At 43.5% G+C, this 21017-nt stretch overlaps 1 protein-coding gene across 2 annotated transcripts in view; it reads right to left on the bottom strand.

Annotated features, from left to right (window-relative positions):
• Positions 1-1293: 1293 nt before the first annotated feature.
• scn1lab (sodium channel, voltage-gated, type I like, alpha b) overlaps positions 1294-21017 on the bottom strand; it is a 29251-nt gene continuing 9527 nt past the window's right edge. The window contains exons 6-27 of one of the 2 annotated variants that reach the window (XM_028979849.1): positions 20650-20741; positions 18757-18999; positions 17954-18017; positions 17711-17852; positions 17296-17502; positions 16217-16498; positions 15302-15640; positions 15044-15176; positions 14630-14868; positions 14303-14476; positions 13868-14224; positions 12566-13075; positions 8592-8727; positions 7771-7925; positions 6910-7083; positions 6576-6698; positions 5709-5984; positions 5392-5445; positions 5134-5271; positions 4920-5024; positions 4555-4825; positions 1294-4477 (exon numbers count right to left, since the gene is read on the bottom strand). In XM_028979849.1, the coding sequence (XP_028835682.1) occupies positions 3273-4477; positions 4555-4825; positions 4920-5024; positions 5134-5271; positions 5392-5445; positions 5709-5984; positions 6576-6698; positions 6910-7083; positions 7771-7925; positions 8592-8727; positions 12566-13075; positions 13868-14224; positions 14303-14476; positions 14630-14868; positions 15044-15176; positions 15302-15640; positions 16217-16498; positions 17296-17502; positions 17711-17852; positions 17954-18017; positions 18757-18999; positions 20650-20741 (5419 nt within the window). In that variant the 3' untranslated portion in view covers positions 1294-3272. Of the gene's footprint in view, positions 4478-4554; positions 4826-4919; positions 5025-5133; positions 5272-5391; positions 5446-5708; positions 5985-6575; positions 6699-6909; positions 7084-7770; positions 7926-8591; positions 8728-12565; positions 13076-13867; positions 14225-14302; positions 14477-14629; positions 14869-15043; positions 15177-15301; positions 15641-16216; positions 16499-17295; positions 17503-17710; positions 17853-17953; positions 18018-18756; positions 19000-20317; positions 20410-20649; positions 20742-21017 lie in introns of both variants that reach the window. The other variant, XM_028979848.1, reaches the window with a different exon arrangement.

Genomic DNA, 21017 nt, shown 5'->3' with positions numbered 1-21017 from the left:
TGTTTATAAGATTGCTGGTTTGGTTAAAGCATCCCATGCCTGTGAGAAGCAGTTTTGCTACTGTGCAGTATTCTGCAACATCTGCTCTCTTAAAAGGCCAGTACGGCATGCACAGGTGACACAGCAACCCCGCCAATGTGTGTGTTTGTGTGACCCCCCGGGGAATGACAGATTTGGTTTTAAGGGTAGGTTGAGCGGTTCACATACCCTGCAGCCAATCTGTTCTAGCAGGCATGTTTTATTCTCCAAGGACCTTGTCACACCCACACCCACCCACACACACACACACACACACACACAAAAAACACACAGCAGGTGCACTGCACTCTGAGGTCACGTCCTTGGTTTCATCAGATTATGTAAGAGGTGGTAGACCTGGCCTACTCTTCATCTGGGCACAGCAGCAATCTCACACACACACACCAACCCACACAACAGCCTCGCGGTGTGAGCTTGAGGCGCCGGCTGCCGTGTTTTGTTTTGCTCGGTGTGGCAGGCGTTAATGTCTGTGCTGCTCAGTGCCACGGCAGTCACTGCGTCTCAGCAGCGGATTCATCTGGAAGGCCACGGCGCTAACAACAAATGGGGGTGGGGCAGGGAAAGCCTATCCTGACATCAGCCACAAGCATTCTGGGTAGGCAAAACTGATCAATGGCCCGCGCAAGTGCTGTGATGTCACGTTGCCAGGCAACAGGAGGAGAGAATTTCCAGCAGGATCATGGCTTCACCATCCCCTCCCCCCAGAATACCCCCTTCCCCCCATTTCCCTTCTTCTTCAGTGCCATTTTTACAATGGGCACCATGTCTGGTTTAATTTATGGGTTGTCAATATCCACTTTACTCCGGCATGCGCTCCATTTCTTCCCTTCATTTATGTAATTCATTCATTCACTCACACACACACACACACACACACACACACACACACACATGCACTAAAACACGATTCAGGATGTCTGGATGTCTTGGCTCAGGCTTTGCTAATCATGGAATGGCTCACTGACGGCTGAAGGAGGGGCACAGCGCTATACTTCACCGCATGCTTCAATCACTAATTTTAGAAGGACAGCCCTAAATTTAGCCTTTCTTTTCTTCTCCTCCCCAACACCTCCCTCTTCACTCTCTTTAAAACCGCAGACGTGGTGATGAGCCGAACGCCCCGACTTGTTCTCCCTTTATGTAAAGTCTGCTGAACCATCTCCCTCTGCCCGGTCAACAAAGCCCTGCCCAATAAAACTGGAACGACTGTTTCTTTACAGGCAATAATAAATGTACTCATGATGATTGTTGGCATATGCTTCCCAAAATGTGCTTTATTTCTCAAAAGAAAAGATAATGTCGATGTCAGTGTCTGTCACATCTTTGGTTTGAACAAAAATGTCACAATGCACATGATTACAAATCCAAACATTGTTTCATTAAAAGTGAAGTAAAGTAAAATATCCAGCACTTGGAAGGAAAAAATAAATATAGGATTTATTGATGCGTGTGATGGCTGTGGAAATCATAATTAAGGACTTAATCAGACTTTAGTACAAAAAATATGATCTTTATTCTTTAGGCTTTTTAAAATAATGTCACCATGTGGTTGTTTAATATAGAGCATGCAGTTGACTACCACACTAAATGCATATGGAGAATGAAAGCTACTGATCGCATCATTATTAAAACTGTAACTACGGAAACGAGATGCAGCTTCACCTGTTACCGTGCAGAATGTAAACAAACTCAAGTTCTTTCGGTTATTAAAAAAAAAAAAAGAAATAAAGCATGAAAATACATGAGTTTAAAACTATTATTTACAGTATAAACACTATCCAATATAATTAGTAAGCAAAGTCCATTTGTGTACACTTTCATACACAAATGCACTTAAATATACAGACAAATGTGCACTCTCACACACTCGTTCCACACACACAAGTGCATCCATTTGCGTCAATGCACAAGTACAGATGCCCAGATTCTCACACACACGTGTGCAATACACACCCAGACACACATACATCCACACGCTCTAGCACACACATTATCACAGAAGTAATTTGCACCCATATACAATATGAAGAGATTGCTCTCTTGAAGCACATATACAGCTTTGACACATACAGTGTGCCCACACCTTGAGTACATTATTTACATTACATTTCGATTTCCAATAATTTTCTATATAACCAAAATAGCCCAATCATGTGCAAATTAAACACCATGTACCAATCTGGACAGACAATGAAATGCCATCTCTAAACGTGGTAGTCCAGCTTCTTCTCCTACTAAACAACGTTCATGTTTTTTGTTGGATTTTTTCTTGTTCTGGAAGTTTTGCAGCTCTGACGTGGAAGAAAAACACAAAACAAACAAAACAAAAAGTCAAATAGACAGATACGTTGAACAGAGAAACTAGAGAGAGTAAATGATCATGGCTCTCAGACACGAAGACATTCGATTTGTACCATGTGGACATCCTTTTTGTTTTGACCCGTGCTTTATGCACATTCAGGCTCAGTGGGTGCTGAACATGACTCGGGTGGACCTGCGTGAACCCAGGCAGACTTGAATTTATTTAATAATTTCAACTGAACGTCTTGTCCAGCTTTTCGTTTGAACTGATATGTATTTCAGATTGAAATTATTTGCAGTCTTGACCTTAGACCTTTTGGCCCAACCATTAGATCTTTCTGCTCTGACTGACACGTTCACGTTGCTATTGAGGCTACGTAAATCAGGTTCATATTCCACCCACGAAAATTGCCCTTTTATACACAATCAAATGTAGGCATAGAAAACATTGATGCATTAATAAAATGTGTCAAAAAGGCAAGCAAATAATACGACAGTCATTATTCAAGACACTGGTTGGCTGTAGTAGGAGCCCTAGCTACAGGCGATGTAACAGTACACTTTAGTCTTTCAGATTGTTACAACACTCCAAGAACAAAAAAAAATCAATAATAATAAAAAAAAAAAAAAGTCAAAAGGCATATTTCCATGCTGGGTGGCCATTTTGAATCAAGCAGCTCGATGTCCTCAAAGGGGGAGAGGGGGCATCAGTCAAAACAGTTAAGAGGCAGCAACAAAGTTCTGACACTCCACGTTTTAAACATCCCCCAAACAACAGCACACTGCCCTCATTTTCTGCATACACTCACACACTCTTTCACACAAACGTACTGTTTTGGCATCAAATCCCAAGTCTTGCATGTACACACAGCAGTCAGTCTCCCTAACCTGTAAACTATTCATCTTCCAAGTTCAGCCACATTGTCATGGTTTCATTTCTTTCTGTCCCTGGCATCTTTTGCTTTGTCCTCTTTTTCTCTCCTGTCCTTCTCATATTTGTCCTTCTCTGATTTGGCCACACTGTTGTATGAAGGCGGTGAGGCAGAAGACGGTGTCATGTCTGTCTTGTCTGATGCAGAGTTCTCATTAAATTTAACAATCACCAGTACCTCCTTATCCGGGACATTCCCTCCGACACTGCCGTCCTGAAGCGGCCGCTGCCGGTACAGGGTGGAGGCTTTCTTCACTGTCTGGCGGATTCGGTAGCGCCGGAAGGCTCTCTGGATCACAACAGCTGACATCTCCTCCTGCTTGCGGCGCAGTGTGGTGGTGATGGGCTCGTACGACACCTTGGATGGGTTGGAGGCCATGAAACGCTCCTCCATTTGTCCCCTGAGGGCATCCATCTCACCTTCCTCACCCAGCACACGCAGAGTGAAGGCAAACAAAATGTCCAGACAGTGGATGCGGTCACCGCTCACCATGGGCAGATCCATGGCAATCAGTTGGATTCGGTTGGGTTTGGCGATACGGAGTGGAGGGTCCAGAGCATCAGCGAAGTCGGACAACTTATTATACTCCACAAACTGTGTGGCATTGGGGTCAAAACGCTCCCATACCTCATAGAACATCTCAAAGTCATCCTCACTCAGTGGCTCAGCACTCTCCTCCGTGGCAACACTGAAGTTCTCCAGGATGACAGCGATGTACATGTTGACCACAATGAGGAAACAGATTATGATGTAGGAGACAAAAAAGAAGATTCCCACTGATGGGTTGCCACAGTCGCCCCGGTAAACACTACCCGGGTGTTCCAATTCACTGTCGCAATCTGGCTCACGTTTGTTAAGTATGGGTGCCAGCAAGCCATCCCAGCCTGCTGAAGTAGTGATCTGGAATAGGCATAGCATGGAATTGCCAAAGGTCTCAAAGTTAAACATGTCGTCAATGCCGGCCTCGTGCTTCACGTAGGCAAAATTAGACATGCCAAAAATAGCATAGATGAACATGACCAGGAAAAGCAGCAGGCCTATGTTAAAAAGGGCTGGAAGTGACATCATCAGTGCAAAGAGGAGGGTACGTATTCCCTTAGCACCTTTGATGAGGCGAAGGATGCGTCCAATTCGAGCAAGTCGGATGACTCGGAATAATGTTGGTGAAACGAAGTACTTTTCGATCACTTCAGACAAGAACATACCTGTGAAATACAACAGGAAAGCTTTAATCTACTATCCAAGAACCCTTGTTTGGTTACAAAATTATTGCATCTCTTACCAACTATTGAGAGAATGACCACAACAAAGTCGAAAATGTTCCATCCCACAGTGAAGAAATAGTGTCGCAGTGAGATCATCTTGAGCACACACTCGGTGGTGAAGAGTACGATGAACACCAGGTTGATCCAGTACAGAATATTGTCCATTTCTTGAGTCTGGTCATCTGTCTCCACCATCATAGTGACCATGTTCAGGCAAATCAAGACCATGATGACAATGTCAAAGGCCTGCTTGGTGATGAAGTCAAAGACCAAACCTTGGAATTTATTCTGAGAAGAACCACAAGAAACAAACAGAGAATCACTATACACTGCTCATTATGATGATGATTGTGATTATTATCAACATTATTATTGAACTTACTATTGGTCGTGGAATGGGTTTCTGGGGTTTTTTCGAACCAAGCTTCTTCATGGCATTGTAATACTTCTTCTGTTCTTCAGTCATGAAGATATCCTGACCTCCTAAGTAAAGGAGCAAAAAAAAAAACTGGTTACAACCTCAGACATTTGATCCCTGGCAGTAAAGCAGTTAACCATCAAACTGCATGTAGGCACAGAAGTACAAGGATACATATCTTTTTCTTTTGCTGGTTGAAGTTGTCAATGATGACACCAATGAAAAGGTTGAGTGTGAAAAAAGAGCCAAAGATGATGAAGATAACAAAGTAAAGGTACATGTAGAGGTTGACTTCATAATCTGGTTGGTCCTCCACCTAAAGAAAAGAGATTGTTGTTCATTTACAAAATGTTGTTAAATCTCATTGAGGTCTTAATTCGACCACGGTCAATAAAACCAAGCAGAAAGAAACCATGAATGAACAGAAATATCTTACATTTCTGGAATCTACAGCCGCATACATGATGTCCATCCAGCCTTTGAATGTTGCCTAGGAGCAAGAAAAAAACATGAGAAAGAGGAACAATAAGAGTTTACAGCGCACATTGCCACTCTTTCTGAGTTATACTGTCATGGCTGCGCACTGCTCACTCAGGGTGATGGGTTAAATGCAGAGGACAAATTTCACTGTGTACACTGTGTGCTGTGCTGCTGTGTATCACAAGTGAAAATCACTTCACTTTATTATTATTATTATTATTGTCCTTCAACATATTTAAAGATAAGGACTGATAAAACACAAACTGCTCTTACCACTTGCAATAAGGCCAGGTAGCCAGCGCCCACATTGTCAAAATTGATCTTCACATTCTTCCAGCGAGCGCTGTCATTAACCAGCGCCAGACATTCACTCTTGTTGTTGACATCTTTGATGGGGAAGAGTTCATCGGTGGTGGAGTTGACACAGTGGTAGTACTTTCCGGCAAACAGGTTCACACCCATGATGCTGAAGATGAGCCAGAAGATGAGACAGACCAGCAGCACATTCATAATGGAGGGGATGGCGCCCAGGAGGGCGTTTACCACAACCTGTGCAGATAAATGACAGAGGGGAGGTCACATTCACATCAGAGAAACAGAGCAGTGCCCTGACTACATCTGTGTCCACAGAACTAACAGGTCACCCAGTATGAGTGACCCAGTGTTATATTACATATCATACAAGGAGTTCTAATTCTGTTCTACTGTATTTGATGCAGTTGTTCAATCTTAGACCAAAGAGAGGAGTAGAGACAGATGCTACCAAAGTGCATTTGTAGGTTTATCTATACTGAAAATTTCAAAACAAAAGCAAAACCTTGTAGAGGCAGGATGAGGTCACAACTGTAAATGAAAAAAAGACACATAACAAAGAAAGAAATTACACATTACAAAATGCACCAAACAGACAACATGAAAATGCAAGAGAGAACTTCAGAGCACAGATTCACAAACCGGCATGCAGAGAGAGGTCACCATCTACCACACAAGGGATAGACATTATGCTCAGAATTCAGAACGCGTGTGATCGCAGGCGAGAATGAAACATTGAGGAGAAGAAGAATTATTTCACTAATTTAATAACATGAAAAATGTGTGTGGTCGCCTGTGTGTGTGTGTGTGTGTGTGTGTGTGTCTTACCCTCATGCCCTCAAAGCGTGACAGGGCCCTGAGTGGCCTCAGAGCTCTGAGGGTCCTTAGGGATTTGATGGCGGTCAGCTCCGAATAACCCAGAGCATTCGCTATGAGACTCACCAGTGACACCTGCAACCCCACAAACACAAATTAGAACTCATCACAATCAATACATCAGATGCTACAGAAACAACGGCCTTGTGTCGGGGAATTGATGGGTCGTCAATTAATCAATGAACTTGATCAGTCAAGACAGCAATCACAAACACTATATTAAAAAATAAAAAACACACACACACACATACACACACACACGCACACACACACAAGTGTTACATACATCCACAATGAGGAAGTCCAGCCAGCACCAGGCATTAGTGAAATATTTCACAAATCCATAAGCAACCCATTTCAGGAGCATCTCCAGGATGAAGATGTAGGTGAAGACCTTGTCTGCGTACTCCAGCATGGTCTTCACTGCCTTCCTCTGTTCTATATAAATATCCTCAAATGCCTAAAAAGACAGCATCGACACTATGGCATTAAAATAAAGTCTCATGGCAGAGTCAGACATTTTTCAGACCAATGTTCATCCGGTGGCTCTGAATGGAAACACAAAATACATTATTGTGACATTCAAAAAAGTAAGAAAACTGAGTCAAAACAGACCACTAAAATAACCAATATGCCACATATAATTAATGGATATTTACGATGGTTTTCTCTTCAGGAAGTATTTCATTTCAAACCAATTCACTTCCAAGGTAATAGATAGAAAATTGATTGCAACAAATATTCAGACTTCCAAGCATCCACTAACAAGGACCGGGACGGGAACACATTTTGCACATGGGGTGTCAGCAATGTAGGTCACACAGCATTTGCTAACATTATCACAAGTGTTGAAAAATCTAATTGTGATTTCAGTCTCAGTTTGTGTATTGTTGTTACCCTTCTTAAGATATTATGAAATTATGGGTTAAATAAGAGTAAAACCCTCTTTAAAATTGAAAATGCTACATTCACATCACTTTATATTAAAAAAAAAACCTTTCATGATGTTCTTGCCATAACAATTTTCAAAGAGTAAGTAATGTAGAGCTATCACAACTTATATAATGCCATGTCTGCCTATTATGTAGAATCAGCATGGTGTGGTTATTACATATAATTACACATAAAATATGTGTTTTTAACTGACCAGTGCACCACTGCTGAGAAGAATCATGAAGATGATGAAGGTTTCAAACCAGTTGTGCTCCACAATCCTGAAGCAAGTCTTTCTCAGAGTCCACCACATCTTCCAGCGTCCAACCTCCACATTCACCTGACAGCACTGAAACCGTCTTACACAACCTGCACAAACAAACAGATTCCAAATGTTGCACAGCTTTACTTTATATATTCTATACCATGATAGTGTTGCACTATTGCATGCTGCCTGATAATTCATTGCTTTCTTTACACATCTTGGGCTTTCTTGTGTGCATGTTTTGATACGACATATCAACTAAGCACAGATTTGAAAATTATGACAGGAGCTCAGTTAAAAGTGTTAACCTGCGGTTTAAACAGCAGGTCAGTGCATAAGGCCTTGTGGAATTGTCCTTTCCTCCCTTCCTCCATTTTTATCTGTCTCTCCCTATTGTGTTTTCTTAGAGGAGAGGATCTATTGACTTTGTGATTGCCCATTGAGCTGCACTCATAATCCCTGTGAGAAAATAAAGGATGGAATACAACAGAATGAGAAAACAGACAAAAGGCTTCCCTAAGTGCTCTGAATACTGCATTCAAAGGCAGAGCAGGTGAAACTCATGGTACAAAAGCCTTGTCTGAGCCCCCTGAACACAAACACTACTACAGTTACAGGACTTACGTGCTCATGACAAAAACAAAAACTTTTGGATGTGTTAGTTATAAATAGTAAAATGTATATACTTTTGAACAGGGAACCAATGACCTTGGAAGTACAACTACTGTCCACACACACACACACACACACACACACACACACACACACACCTTCAGTGAAGCAGGCTTCTGGGTCAAGTGATTCCTCAGGCTCAAGCTCCACTGACCCCTCGCCTCCATCTCCTGGGGGTCTAATGTCCACGGTGCTGCCCTCAGATGAACTGAGCTGGGGATCTACAGGTAACTTCTACATGGAGGATAACACACACACACATGCCCCCCCCCACACACACAAACACACACATAGACATACACATACATACAGGCCGGTGTCACAGCAGGTGGAAGCAGCTCACCCTGTTCATAGACTCTCAGGCCTAAGCATAACAGGGTTGAACTCTTCGACTCATTTCAGAACAGTTGTATTGTCATGCAGTTTCATTCAAAGTCATTCAAAGGTACCTACAAGCTTGTGGATGCAACACAAAATGATTGAAAAAGGCCGATTGTCTAGTGGAAGGCCAGGAATGTAACCATCTCTCTGGCTTTTGTGTGATCCAGCAATCGGCTGTAGGTACATTTGATGTCGTGTCATTCAATTTGATCATGCAGTTTGCGTTTTTTTTTTTTTTGTCTCCAAGGTGCATTTGTTTTTCAGTCCAAGCCTGTGCCGTGTCAGGTTGATGTGCTGTGCTGGAGTATTTTCATGTCCGGAACAATGAGAAAACCAGCCGCCAACCTCCTGCCCCAAAAGGCAAATGGTAAGAAGTATTCATGTTAACCATTTAATACTACACCCATCACGGTGAGTCCAATCGAGCGACAAATTTACACCCCCCACTCCCCCCACCACCTACCAACCACCACCTCCATACGCTCAACCCCCACCCGACCCCTGCTCCATTTTCCCCAGTGACATGAAAACACACTCTTGAACATCCATTCTGTAAAGCAGTGCTCAAGCCTCAGTCGATCAGTCTGAGTTCTGAATAGGAGGGCCACCGCATTAGCGAACATCGTAAAACCAATGCTGGGCGCTCAGTCTAAGAGGGCATTTTAACCTGTGAGTGCCCCAAAAACTCATAAGGTCAATGCTGGGGTGCCTTGTGACATTGGTGTTCATACATCATTTGCATGGTGCTTGTATGGTACAGCATTGCAGTGACCTTCGCTGCCTTGATCCACACTCTCTGCCGTGATCCACACTCTCAGAAGTTAACAAATGCTTGCCACCATGTCTTCTAAACCTTTATTTAGAAGTACCAGAATCTCCAAAAAAATGTTATTGGAAACCTGTTGGCATTTAATTTCTGAGAACGTGGTAGTACAACCACATCCTATTTTACATTCTTTGGACCTGGGTTTCAATGCCACACTATATTTCTACTGTAACAGAGTCACAGTGGAGGCCATTTTAAGAGTTTTTCATGGGGCACTCATGGTTTTCCTTTTAGTCTGGTCAATTTTAAAAAAGGCAGCTAAAGAAGGAGGGGCAAAAATAAAACAACAAAATAAAAAAAGAAATAAAAACGGCATCTTAGACCGAGCAGCAGCACTGGTTGCCATGAGACCTGGCTGATGCGGCGCGGGGAATGATGTAAGCATGCTGTGCAAAGATTCTGAATGTTCCCGCACAAAAAATCCCTCTAAAATGGCCTCTCTTACTTCTCTCCCTGTCTCTCCCTCTCTTTATTCTTTCGTTTTAACAACTGAGGACAATCCATGCAGATCTTTAATCTTCAGAAAAGGTCAGTTTGGCCTTTGCTGCAGAGTGCTCCATCATTTTGCTGCCTTTTCTGTCGGCACTGCTCTGTGCTCATTAGCAGAACATCAAAGGGGTGAGCCTATCAGAAGCCACATAATGTTACTGCATATCACAGTGAGGCCACAATTCTGATAAAATGTTAACACTCGTATGCACTCATATATTTCGCTGAAAAAGGCTGAAGCCTTTTTCTCACACACCATATTTTAGCAGCAAACGAAACACAATAACACCCATTCTACCCCTTTTGAAGGGCAATATAAAACCCATTTGGTGACATTTTTAAGAAGTGCTACATGTTGTCAGATTAACAGACAGGCAAATGCTTTCCAGACACTGACGCGTTGATGCCAGGAAGGAGTGTGGTTACATAATAGGCACCAACCCACTGTTTTTTTCTATCAAGCTGAAGTAAAATGCTTCTAATTCTCACCCGTTCATTTCAGTCACTGTTTCAGTCACTCACACTCTCTCCCTGCCGGCCTCTCTCTCTCTCTCTCTCTCTCTCTGTTTCCCTATCCATCCCTTCTACCTCCATCATGTTCAGCAGGTTTCTGATTATGCAACGGCAGTTCATCAGTCCTGTAAAACGGTATCAAATAAAGTGATGTGTTGATGGTCTGAGCTACCGATGGGGAATGGCAGAACTTCTCATTCCTTATGGTAGTTGATTCTGCAAAGAAGCCCAAATGAAATGGAAAAAATAAAATCAAACAAACAAACGAAAACAAGAACAGCGGTATCTGTTCTACAACGTGGGAGGGGAGGGCACAGGCAGAGAAAGGTCAACGGGCAATCGTTCAGAAAAAGGAACAGATAATGAACTCAAAAAGTCAAACAAAAAAGAATAACGAAAAGCGAAGGAGGTTTGATAAACTGTAGATGTCATAGGCAGTCTCCATGGTTAGTGTTATGTATGTATAATAAAGTGGTCTTACAGGGGTATTGTCACTGTGACCCGAGATAGCGTCCCTGACATAGCTGCAATAACAGGTTACACACACAGAGAGGAGATACACACTTCACAAACATGGAAAATATCACACAGGTGGATTCAACAACATCTCATACAGGAAGGTTAGAAAAGCGCTCTCTTTCATTACTTACGGTTTCACTGCTGTATTCATGCATTTAAGATCACTGAGCAATTATGTGTAATTCATTAAGCACTCAAGTTTTTCAACCTCATTCTCCAAACATATCTGCATAAACACACAGACAACCACACACACGCACACACACATTTGTGAACCTTAGGTAGGAGAGAGGGTCATGCGCTACCAGTCAAAAGTTTCAACACACATTCTCAGATGTAAGTGTTTTTTTCCCAGATGATTTATACATTGTAGTACAAAAACTACTTTAGGTGTGATCGTAACATTTCACACTCTTGCCATTCTTTAAACCATCTTGGACAATGTGGTATGGTTATTTCAGCAGGCATGTAAGAGTAGGTGTAGCCTCCACAGAGCAGGTGAGTTAATGTATGTATGTGCCATTACGTGTTATCAGCGTGTAATGCCGATATGCCAGAACTTATAAACTTAACATACCCATCATTAAACATAAACTTCACAACAAGATATATATACAAGCCCATACAAACGTAAATGCAATAACACAAAAACGGCAGATTTTGTATAACAGTAACATCAGTACACTTTAAATGTTTCAAAAAAGAAGAAAAAAATTCTAGCGCAAATGTATGACTTAAGTCTATTATTATTTCAATGAGAACAAGTTTCTCACTCCTGCAACATGCATGATATATTTTATATTAAGTAAAATGCAATGTATTTAACTGTAACTGTCTTTTTTTATCTGATAGCCACAAACACCCACAAATTGGCTACAAGCACATTTTTAACAATTCAACGATTTCTTCATCAAGCTGGTTGACGTTAGACTGAGGCATGTGCCAGCGTTCCTGCCCAGTCATCTGTATAATGCACTTTAGTGGGTACTGACCTAATAAGCATGCTCAGTTAGTGCACCTGCTATGAGGCCCTTAGGCTACTCATACTCATTACACACACAAAAGAACACACACCACAGAGCCTCAGGTTTTTGCATCCACAGACACACACACAGAGACACATACTGCCACATTGAAAATATGTCCCAAAACCAGGATGACTCAGCTAAACTGTTGATTCTCCGGAAAAAACAGGATATGACTAAACACCGAAAAAATATCCTTATCACTTCATACAACAGCAGCACAAATTAACATTATCATTGTCCAAACCACACTGAAACACAAAGGAATCATCAGTAAACTAATGTACCCTAAAGACAGAACAAAAAAAGTGGAACGCACCTCTTTACTGCCCTCGATGTCTGAGGAGTCACTGCTGAAATCTTCCGTGTTGAGGTTCTCAAAGTCCGACTCGCCCACTGCAATGGGAACTGTCACCGTCAGACTGGGGTTGTGGATGAAGGACATGTAGTCGCCCTCATCCATCCCATATGTGCCACGCCTGTCTACCCCGTTGCCAGTGGTAACGCATCCCTCCTTCAGAAAATCCTTGGTGAGCTCCACAGCCGTTCCCCCTCCCATGCTAGTGTGATTGGTGAGGCAGTTCTCCTTGGCAACATCGCTGTGGAGGTCACCAAGAGGCTTCTCTTCATCCAGTGCCCCTGGCTTCCCCCCTGCTCCCAGGCACAGGCTCTGGAGGAACTGCCTGATGGAGCTTTTGACAAAATCAATTCCTCGCTGGATGCGGCCTATGGCAATCTGAAGGTTGTTCATCTCGCTGTCATCATCTGTGGCCGCCAGGTTGTCGGCACTGAAGGAGCTCAGCAGCAAGGCCAGGAAAAGGTTAAGCACCTGGAAGAGAGGGAAATATTACGCTATTTGAAACTGTAAGAGACTGTAGCACACACAGCTCTGAACACAACAAAATCTGCCCTCTGCCTGTAATCCACCACCCATTTTTAGCAGTGGGCAGCCATGAACAACGCCCGGACAGCAGCGTGTGGGGGCGGTGCTTTGCTCAAGTGGCACCTTGACAGTTGGTGGATTTGGCTGTCAGGCCTGTATTTTGATGATCTAAGGCACGTTTTTATTCCACCTCACTTTGCACCTATCTGCCAGTCGTTATTCAAGTTTCTAGAGGTTTCTCTAGTTTAATGCGCACATTATAAATGATGCATGAACTAGTGTATTGTCATTGTGTTGCTATTTTCAGGCAGTGAATTGAAATTGCACTCCTGACCAGCCAAAAACATTCGTGGAGACAAAGTTAGGCAGTAAGAGAGTAAGAAAAACTCCAAAATGACCACCAAGGCCATCCATTAAACGGGTTCAAATAAAATTCCTCAGTGCCTTGATTTAATAACTATTTGTATAATTTATTTTTCTGAACTCTAATGTTTAGCATGTTGCTATTTTAAGTGGCCATTTAGCCACTGTTAGTGACATTTCCTTAAGAGCAACATACTCATTTTTCTAAAAGGATATTTGTAAAAAGATTCAAATAAGAGTAACTTGTAAATAAGAACAACTGTGACAGACCATGGAATTACATATATATTCACTTCAGTTGTTCAGTATTAGCCAATGGTTTAATCCTGGATGCTGCACAGATTTGGCTAGAAGGAAATAAGCAGAAAGACCTACCACCAGGTTCCCAATCACCATAACCAGCATGAACACAATGAGGCACATGGCCTGGCCAGCCACCTCCATGCAATCCCACATGGTCTCAATCCACTCTCCACACAGAACCCGGAACACAATGAGGAAGGAGTGGAAGAAGTCATTCATGTGCCACCGTGGCAGCGTGCAGTCCTCAGCTATCTTGCATACACAGTCGCGGTAGCTCTTGCCAAAGAGCTGCATGCCCACTACTGCAAAGATGAAGACGATGATAGCCAGCACTAGGGTCAGGTTTCCCAGGGCGCCCACTGAGTTGCCGATGATCTTGATCAGCATGTTGAGGGTGGGCCATGACTTAGCCAGTTTGAAGACTCTCAGCTAAGGGAATAATGTAGGTAAAAATGAGACTTTAAAAATATATCTGTAAGACATAATAAGAGTTATTTTAATGCATACCAATCTGAATGATCTCAACACTGAAAGACCCTCCACATTGGCTAGACCCAGTTCCATCAAGCTCAAGCTCACAATGATGCCATCAAAGATGTTCCACCCCTCCTGAAAGTAGTAGTATGGGTCCAAAGCAATGACTTTGAAGCACATCTCAGCGGTGAAGATACCAGTGAACACCTAAACAGAGACAAATGCCCACCTCTTCAATAGCATCACATATTTTTGTCCGGTTAAGGAGAATTTTAAACTGATACACAATTTTAAAACAACTGTAGAGGAAAATGTCCCATTAATTCCCCAACCAGGAATGGAAAAGATCGTCTGTATTACCAAGTTTCCCACAGACAGCACATCGTTGAACTCCTTGGTCATTGGATAGTGCTCCATTGCCATGAAGAGAGTGTTGAGGACAATGCAGATGGTGATAGCCAGGTCCACAAACGGATCCATCACGACCATGTTCACCAGCTCTTTGATCTTCAGCCAAGCTGGGCAGCAGTCCCAAATCAGGAAGGTGTTGGCAAACTTGTACCAGCAGGGTGGGCATTTCTGTCGAGACTCCTCAAGTTCTGACACAAAAACAAATGCTGAATTACTCCAACTATTTTTGCCCATAATGACTGAATCTTTACAATGGAATGTGCTTTGAAGAACTACACATTCTGATTGAGTTTTTTATGGTGGTGTGGGTTTCTGCTGGTCCCTGTGTTTGTTTGCTGCCAGTGTCATCTTGAAGCTCCATACCTTCCATAGTGTTAGTTAAGATACTGGCCACACTAAGAGCCCTCTGTCTGGTAACTGGATCCTCCAGGTAGTTCATAGAGGGTTGGTGAGATCCAGACCTCTTTTTCTTCACCTCAGACTCAGTTGTGGTGCCCTGCAGATGGACAGATAAACACGCTGATAGTGAAATTAAGGAAGACAGTGTTCATCAGAGCATAAGTTCTCAATCTTATATGATAGTTACAGTTGTCTGCATGTGTGTGTTACTGCTTCATTCACCTCGGGCAGCAGTCTTCCCACAGGAGATGTGGGAACAGAAGTCCCACCCACAAGTGAAACCACCCCATTGCAGTCCACGGAGCAGTGCATTTTTCCATTGGCGGGGAGCAGGATTCGGGGTGCAAGGCTACACTGACTGACATTGGAGCTTCGCCTCTCTGTGCGTCGAGGAACAAACAGTGAGCCGCGGCGACTGTCGCTGTCTTCAAATGTGCTGTGCTCATCATCAGCAAAGTCATTCTCCGAGCCGAAGTCACGTGCACGACCTCGAAAGCTGAAGAGACTTGCACGGCTGTTCCGCCTCGGTGAGAACAGTGAACCACGGATACTGAGGAGTGACTTGAAAAATTAAAGTAAGAAAAAGGGGGTTTCACTTCCACATATTCTCAGTAAAGGAGTACAATGACAATCATTCAACTAATTAAATCAATTCAGTGAATGTAATAATGAAAAGCGCTCAATCTTTTGACCATAATGGCAATTATAATTGTGGGAGATGAGTTACAAAGTAAACATGCATGCAGCATAGCGGTTAAGGAAGTGGCCCCGTAATCAGAAGGTTGCCGATTGGAATCCCGATCCGAAAGGGGCCACTGAGGTGCCACTGAGCAAAGCACTGTCCCAACCCACTGCTCCCCGGTTGCCTGTCATGGCTACCCACTGCTCACCAAAGGTGATTGGTTAAAAGCAGAGGACACATTTCACTGTGTGCACCGTGTGCTGTGCTGCTGTGTATCACAATGACAATCACCTCACTTTTTTTTTTATTTTATGCATTGTTTAGACTGCTGCAGCGTGGCAGGGTATCAATCCACAGTAGGAGCATGAAAAGTGGGTCTTGTTGCATCTAATAATAATGACTTCATTTCCCTAGATGCACACACACTACCTCAGTACAATGCCCCTGACCCTCACCTGGTTAGGGGTGGAGCACTTCTTCTCATAGGACAGGCGGTTGGCATCGATGGAAAAGCGGAAGGTGGAACGCTTGATGCTGTCTTCTGACTCTGACTTGTGGAACTTCTCCACGTCTCCCTTCTCTTCCTCTTCCTCTTCCTCCCTCTGCTTCCTCTTCTTCCTGCGATTGCGTCGCTCTTTGGCACTCTTGGAACTCAGTCTGGAAGCTCCCGAGGAGGTTTCGGAGAGGCCCCCCCTCCCGCTGTACTCCCCGCTCTCCGTGGCTGCTGCCGCGGCAACCTGCCAGCCAACCAGAACACAACAGGTCTTGTTGTCAGGGGCAACCAGCCTCAGACTTTGCATGGATGTAGTGGCACACGCAGCAAAAAACACACGCACCCACTCACCCACCCAACAGCCACCCAAGAGAGCTGTGTTTCTGACAGTGAGAAAAAGAGTTTGTGGACGAGAATGGGAAGGAACAGAAGATCACCCAGAAGACATTTCAACACTTCGGATGCAAAATGAGACACCAGTTATAGCTGCCTGAGTACAGCAGTCAGTGGAGCGCTCTGCTAAAGTTCAGCACTGGTATAATTTTCACTTGATTACTGCCAATTCAATTCCCACAGCTCTAGTCAATGCGATGGCCATTCATTCCGACAGCAAAGCCGCCAGAGAAAAAGCCGTCAAGAGATTCTCCCAGTTCCCAGTATTTCCCTCTTTCTGCAGTTCTTGATTTCCTTTTCTTTCTCTTTCTATCTTTAACCGTCCCTCTTTATCTCTCTGTCTCATTTCTGTGTTTACTCTTTGCAAGAAGACATTCTCTCGTTATCCACTTTTGTTACCATAGTAACAGAGAGCTCTAAGCCCTCCCTTAGCACCAACAGGGATGGACAAAGAGGATGAAGAGGAACAGAGAAATAGAAAGAACAAGAAACATAAAAGAGGGAGACGGACACTGGGACCACACTGCAATGAAAAAGTAAGAAAATTGAAGAGTGGCAGAAGAAAGTTTTCTTAAAATGTGTGAGATAGGGGCGGATTTGCCAACGTTGCAAATAGTCTTGTGTGACTCTGAGGGGTTGTGTTTGTACCTGTGCCTCTTCTTGCTGTCTCTTCAACTGCTCCAACATAGCCTGAAACTCCTCCTCTTTCTGCTGTGCCTCTTCAATTGTAGCCTGGTTCTGCTCATCGTATGCCATGGCAACCACAGCCAGAATCAGGTTGATCAGGTAAAAGGAGCCCAAGAAGATCACCAGCACAAAGAATATCATGTAGGGCTTCCCAGCAGCCCGCAGTGTCTGTAGCAAAGAAGAAAATATTGCATGCGTCCACTGTTTACAGAGGCTGTTCAAATCAAAGTAATGGAAGCAAGGAATATGACTAAATTTGGATATGAGGACCAAATTAGAAGAACAAAAAAAATCTGGTTTTGTCATTGCACTTTGTTAGTGTGATACAGTCAACGTCCAGGAAAATGTACTAGGATTACAGGATCAGGAATAGCACCTGCTGATACAGATTCTCCCAGAAGTCCTGAGTCATAAGGCGGAACAGAGACAGGAAAGCCCAGCTGAAGGTGTCAAAGCTGGTGTAGCCATAGTCAGGATTACGGCCAGCCTTTATACATGAGAACCCCTCCGGGCAGTGTCTGCATCAAATAACATCTCAAAATTAGTCACATCACCATCCATTTCCAGCTCCATCCAAACTATGGAATAACGAGTAGGGAATAAAGGGAACAACTGTTACCCAGCATCGCTGCCGTTCCCACAGAGAAGAGCATCGCGCCGGTTGGGCAGGTAATAGTAATTACCTATCAGGAGCAGACATTCCGATAGTTAATGAACGCACACAGGGGAGCACAGTGGAAGTACTATCATGTTTACCAAGGAACCTCAGGCAAGTTTTTGTGTTGGTGGCCAAACTGAGAATTTGACCTCTGACCTCTTAATTGCACAAGCATATAGATCAGTGGAATTCCTGAATCGCGGACAGACAGACACTAGCTCTGAGCATTACATGACTCGCTCCCCCTCAGCCCTGATTTCTCTTCGCTTCACCCCCTCCCACTTTCTCTTGCTCTCTCTCTCTGCAGTGATTATTCACAACATTTGCCCCATTTTTCCCACCGTGTCTACTGAGCACGCTCCCCGCGGCCCTGCATGTCACTCCACATCACATTACATCATAGGCTCTGTTACACTTAGAATATGAGTCTCTCTCTCTCTCACACACACACACACACACACACACACACACACACACACACACATTTCTGGGGAGCATCTGAATACAGTCAATGTATACCCACATCAAGAATCTATAATCTACACACCCTTCCTCATTACATTTACATTACATTTACATTTACAGCATTTATCAGATGCCCTTATCCAGAGCGACTTACAATCAGTAGTTACAGGGACAGTCCCCCCTGGAGCAACTTAGGGTTAAGTGTCTTGCTCAGGGACACAATGGAAGTAAGTGGGATTTGAACCTGGGTCTTCTGGTTCAAGTGTGTTACCCACTAGGCTACTACCATCATTACTCACTCTCGTCATTGATGTACTCTGTCCAGTTGAAGGTGGACGTCAGGTTCAGGACCTCTGTGAAGTTCTGGCTGCTGTTAGATACGGAGTTGGGCAGGGGAATCCGCACACACTTCTGCCTCAGGTTGCCCATGAAGAGCTGCAGGCCAATGAGCGCAAACACGCTCAGACAGAAGACCGTCAGGATCATCACGTCTGACAGCTTCTTCACCGACTGGATCAGCGCTCCCACAATGGTCTTCAGGCCTGCCGAACAATGAGGTCACACAAGTGCTCCGTCACATCCCCAAACGCACAAAAGCTGCATCCGAGAACCCTAAAAAAACTTCTTCACAGGTTGTTTCACACTGAAGCCAAATATTCATTTAAAAATGAGCAAATAGTGAAGTATTTGAGATGTTTGCGAAACAATGTCAATTCTTTAGATATTCATGACATCCATGTTCTAGTTTGTCTACCTCAAATCCTTTCAAAATATTGTCAATCTGCGCCTTATGAATTTGTTCAGATGTTCATGACACTAGTATGACTTTTTTCTTGTACAGTTATCATATTAATATTGGTCCGTCATTTCCAGAACACCTGCGGCTCAAGGTAGATTCTTCACCACCTTCACTTCTGATTTCAGCTTCCCAACAATTGAACTCCATGAGGAGCCATTGGGCCAATGCATATAATAATGATCAAAAATGATGGGATAGAGCCTTATCATGAATATGCTGCGCCTGGGATCAAACAGCATCTGTTGTGATCAGTTGAGCAAATCACCTTTTCTGTTCAAAGTCTTCTGCTTTGGTTTTTTTTTCACAGTCAGTAAGTATGAGTAACGGTGATAATTAACATTAAATGTCCACTTCTTATGAATAAAGTGACATTTTGTGAGATTAGGAATGCAGTTAGTACCGCGCTGTATTCCGCAATTTCTGTAAGCTTCACTATGGAGCATGCAAAAACTTTGAACAGAAAAAATGCTTGTTAATGATATCTAATGCATGCGGTGCATGTGTCTGTCTGTGTGTGTGTGTCATGGCATTCTCTGCCATGTGACACACATTCACAGGGGGGTGTCCAACAAAAACATGCACATTTAACACAAACACACAGAGGTGGGAGGAATTCCAGACGCAGGCTTTTGCAATGTCTCATGCAAATAAAAAAAACTAAACAAAAAAAAAAAAACCCGAAATAACAAACAGATCAGAATCTGCTCTATTTCCCCAGGAGAGATCTTGAGGAAATATTTTTTAAAGAAATCAAGGACTAAAAAAAAAAAGCAGTACTTCAAATAATGAATTGAATTCATTATTAGTGGTTTTGTTGTTTTTTTAAAGCATGGAATCCTTTTCCATAGGTTTGTTGGTCCAGATTCCTGCTTTTCCTACTTGCTAGAAGAGGCAGAATGAGAGTCAAAAGAAAGAAAGGATGAGGGTTGTGGAGGGCAGGAGTGGGATACAGAGCGAGAGCTCGGGATGGAATGAGAGCCAAACGTTTCCCTCTTTTGAAAGTCTCTTGGCGACCTCTTGACCTCTGGTTGGCCTCTGAACCCCCCCCATTTCGCTCTCACCTGGGATGACTGAAATAGTTTTGAGTGCCCGGAGAACCCTGAACGTTCGTAGTGCAGAGACATTGCCGAGGTCCACAAACTCTGTCACATATCTGGAAGGGAGGGGGAAGGGCGGGAGGGGGCGGGGTTTTGGGTCCACAAACACAAACAAAAACACAGACATACACACATTAGGACAGGACAGGTCATGACCGGGCAAGAGGGAGGAGACTTGGTTCACAGACGCACACCTGACTGACTGACTGACACCTGGGATTTCACACACATATGCATGTACAAACACACATCCACACGCACACACGCACACACACACACACACACACACACCTTACCTGGAATGACAGAGATTGTTTTCAAAGCTCTGAGCACTCGGAAGGTGCGGAGAGCTGAAACATTGCCTAGGTTTACAAACTCTGTTACATACCTGCAGAATTAAATACAGAGTTATGACTGACCACAAATGTGCGCATGCACAAACACACACACACACACACACACACAGTCAAAAAAGAATGCTGTATGGTTCTTCATTCATCAGTATTCTCACTAATAATTCTTCAACACAGCATATTTACACAGAACAGCCTCTACATTATGACATTGCACATAATGTGGATCCTCGAAGCTTCGCAAAGTTGTGCCTCTGTGTACCTGTAACTGGTGAGGTGACTTTGTTCACTTTGGCTTAAACTATATATAA

The sequence above is a fragment of the Denticeps clupeoides genome, chromosome 5 (assembly GCF_900700375.1).
Source record: "Denticeps clupeoides chromosome 5, fDenClu1.1, whole genome shotgun sequence".
NCBI classification, from domain to species: Eukaryota; Metazoa; Chordata; class Actinopteri; order Clupeiformes; family Denticipitidae; genus Denticeps; species Denticeps clupeoides.
The sequence above is the reverse complement of the archived record's forward strand: the minus strand, read 5'-3'. Positions and strand labels throughout refer to the sequence as shown.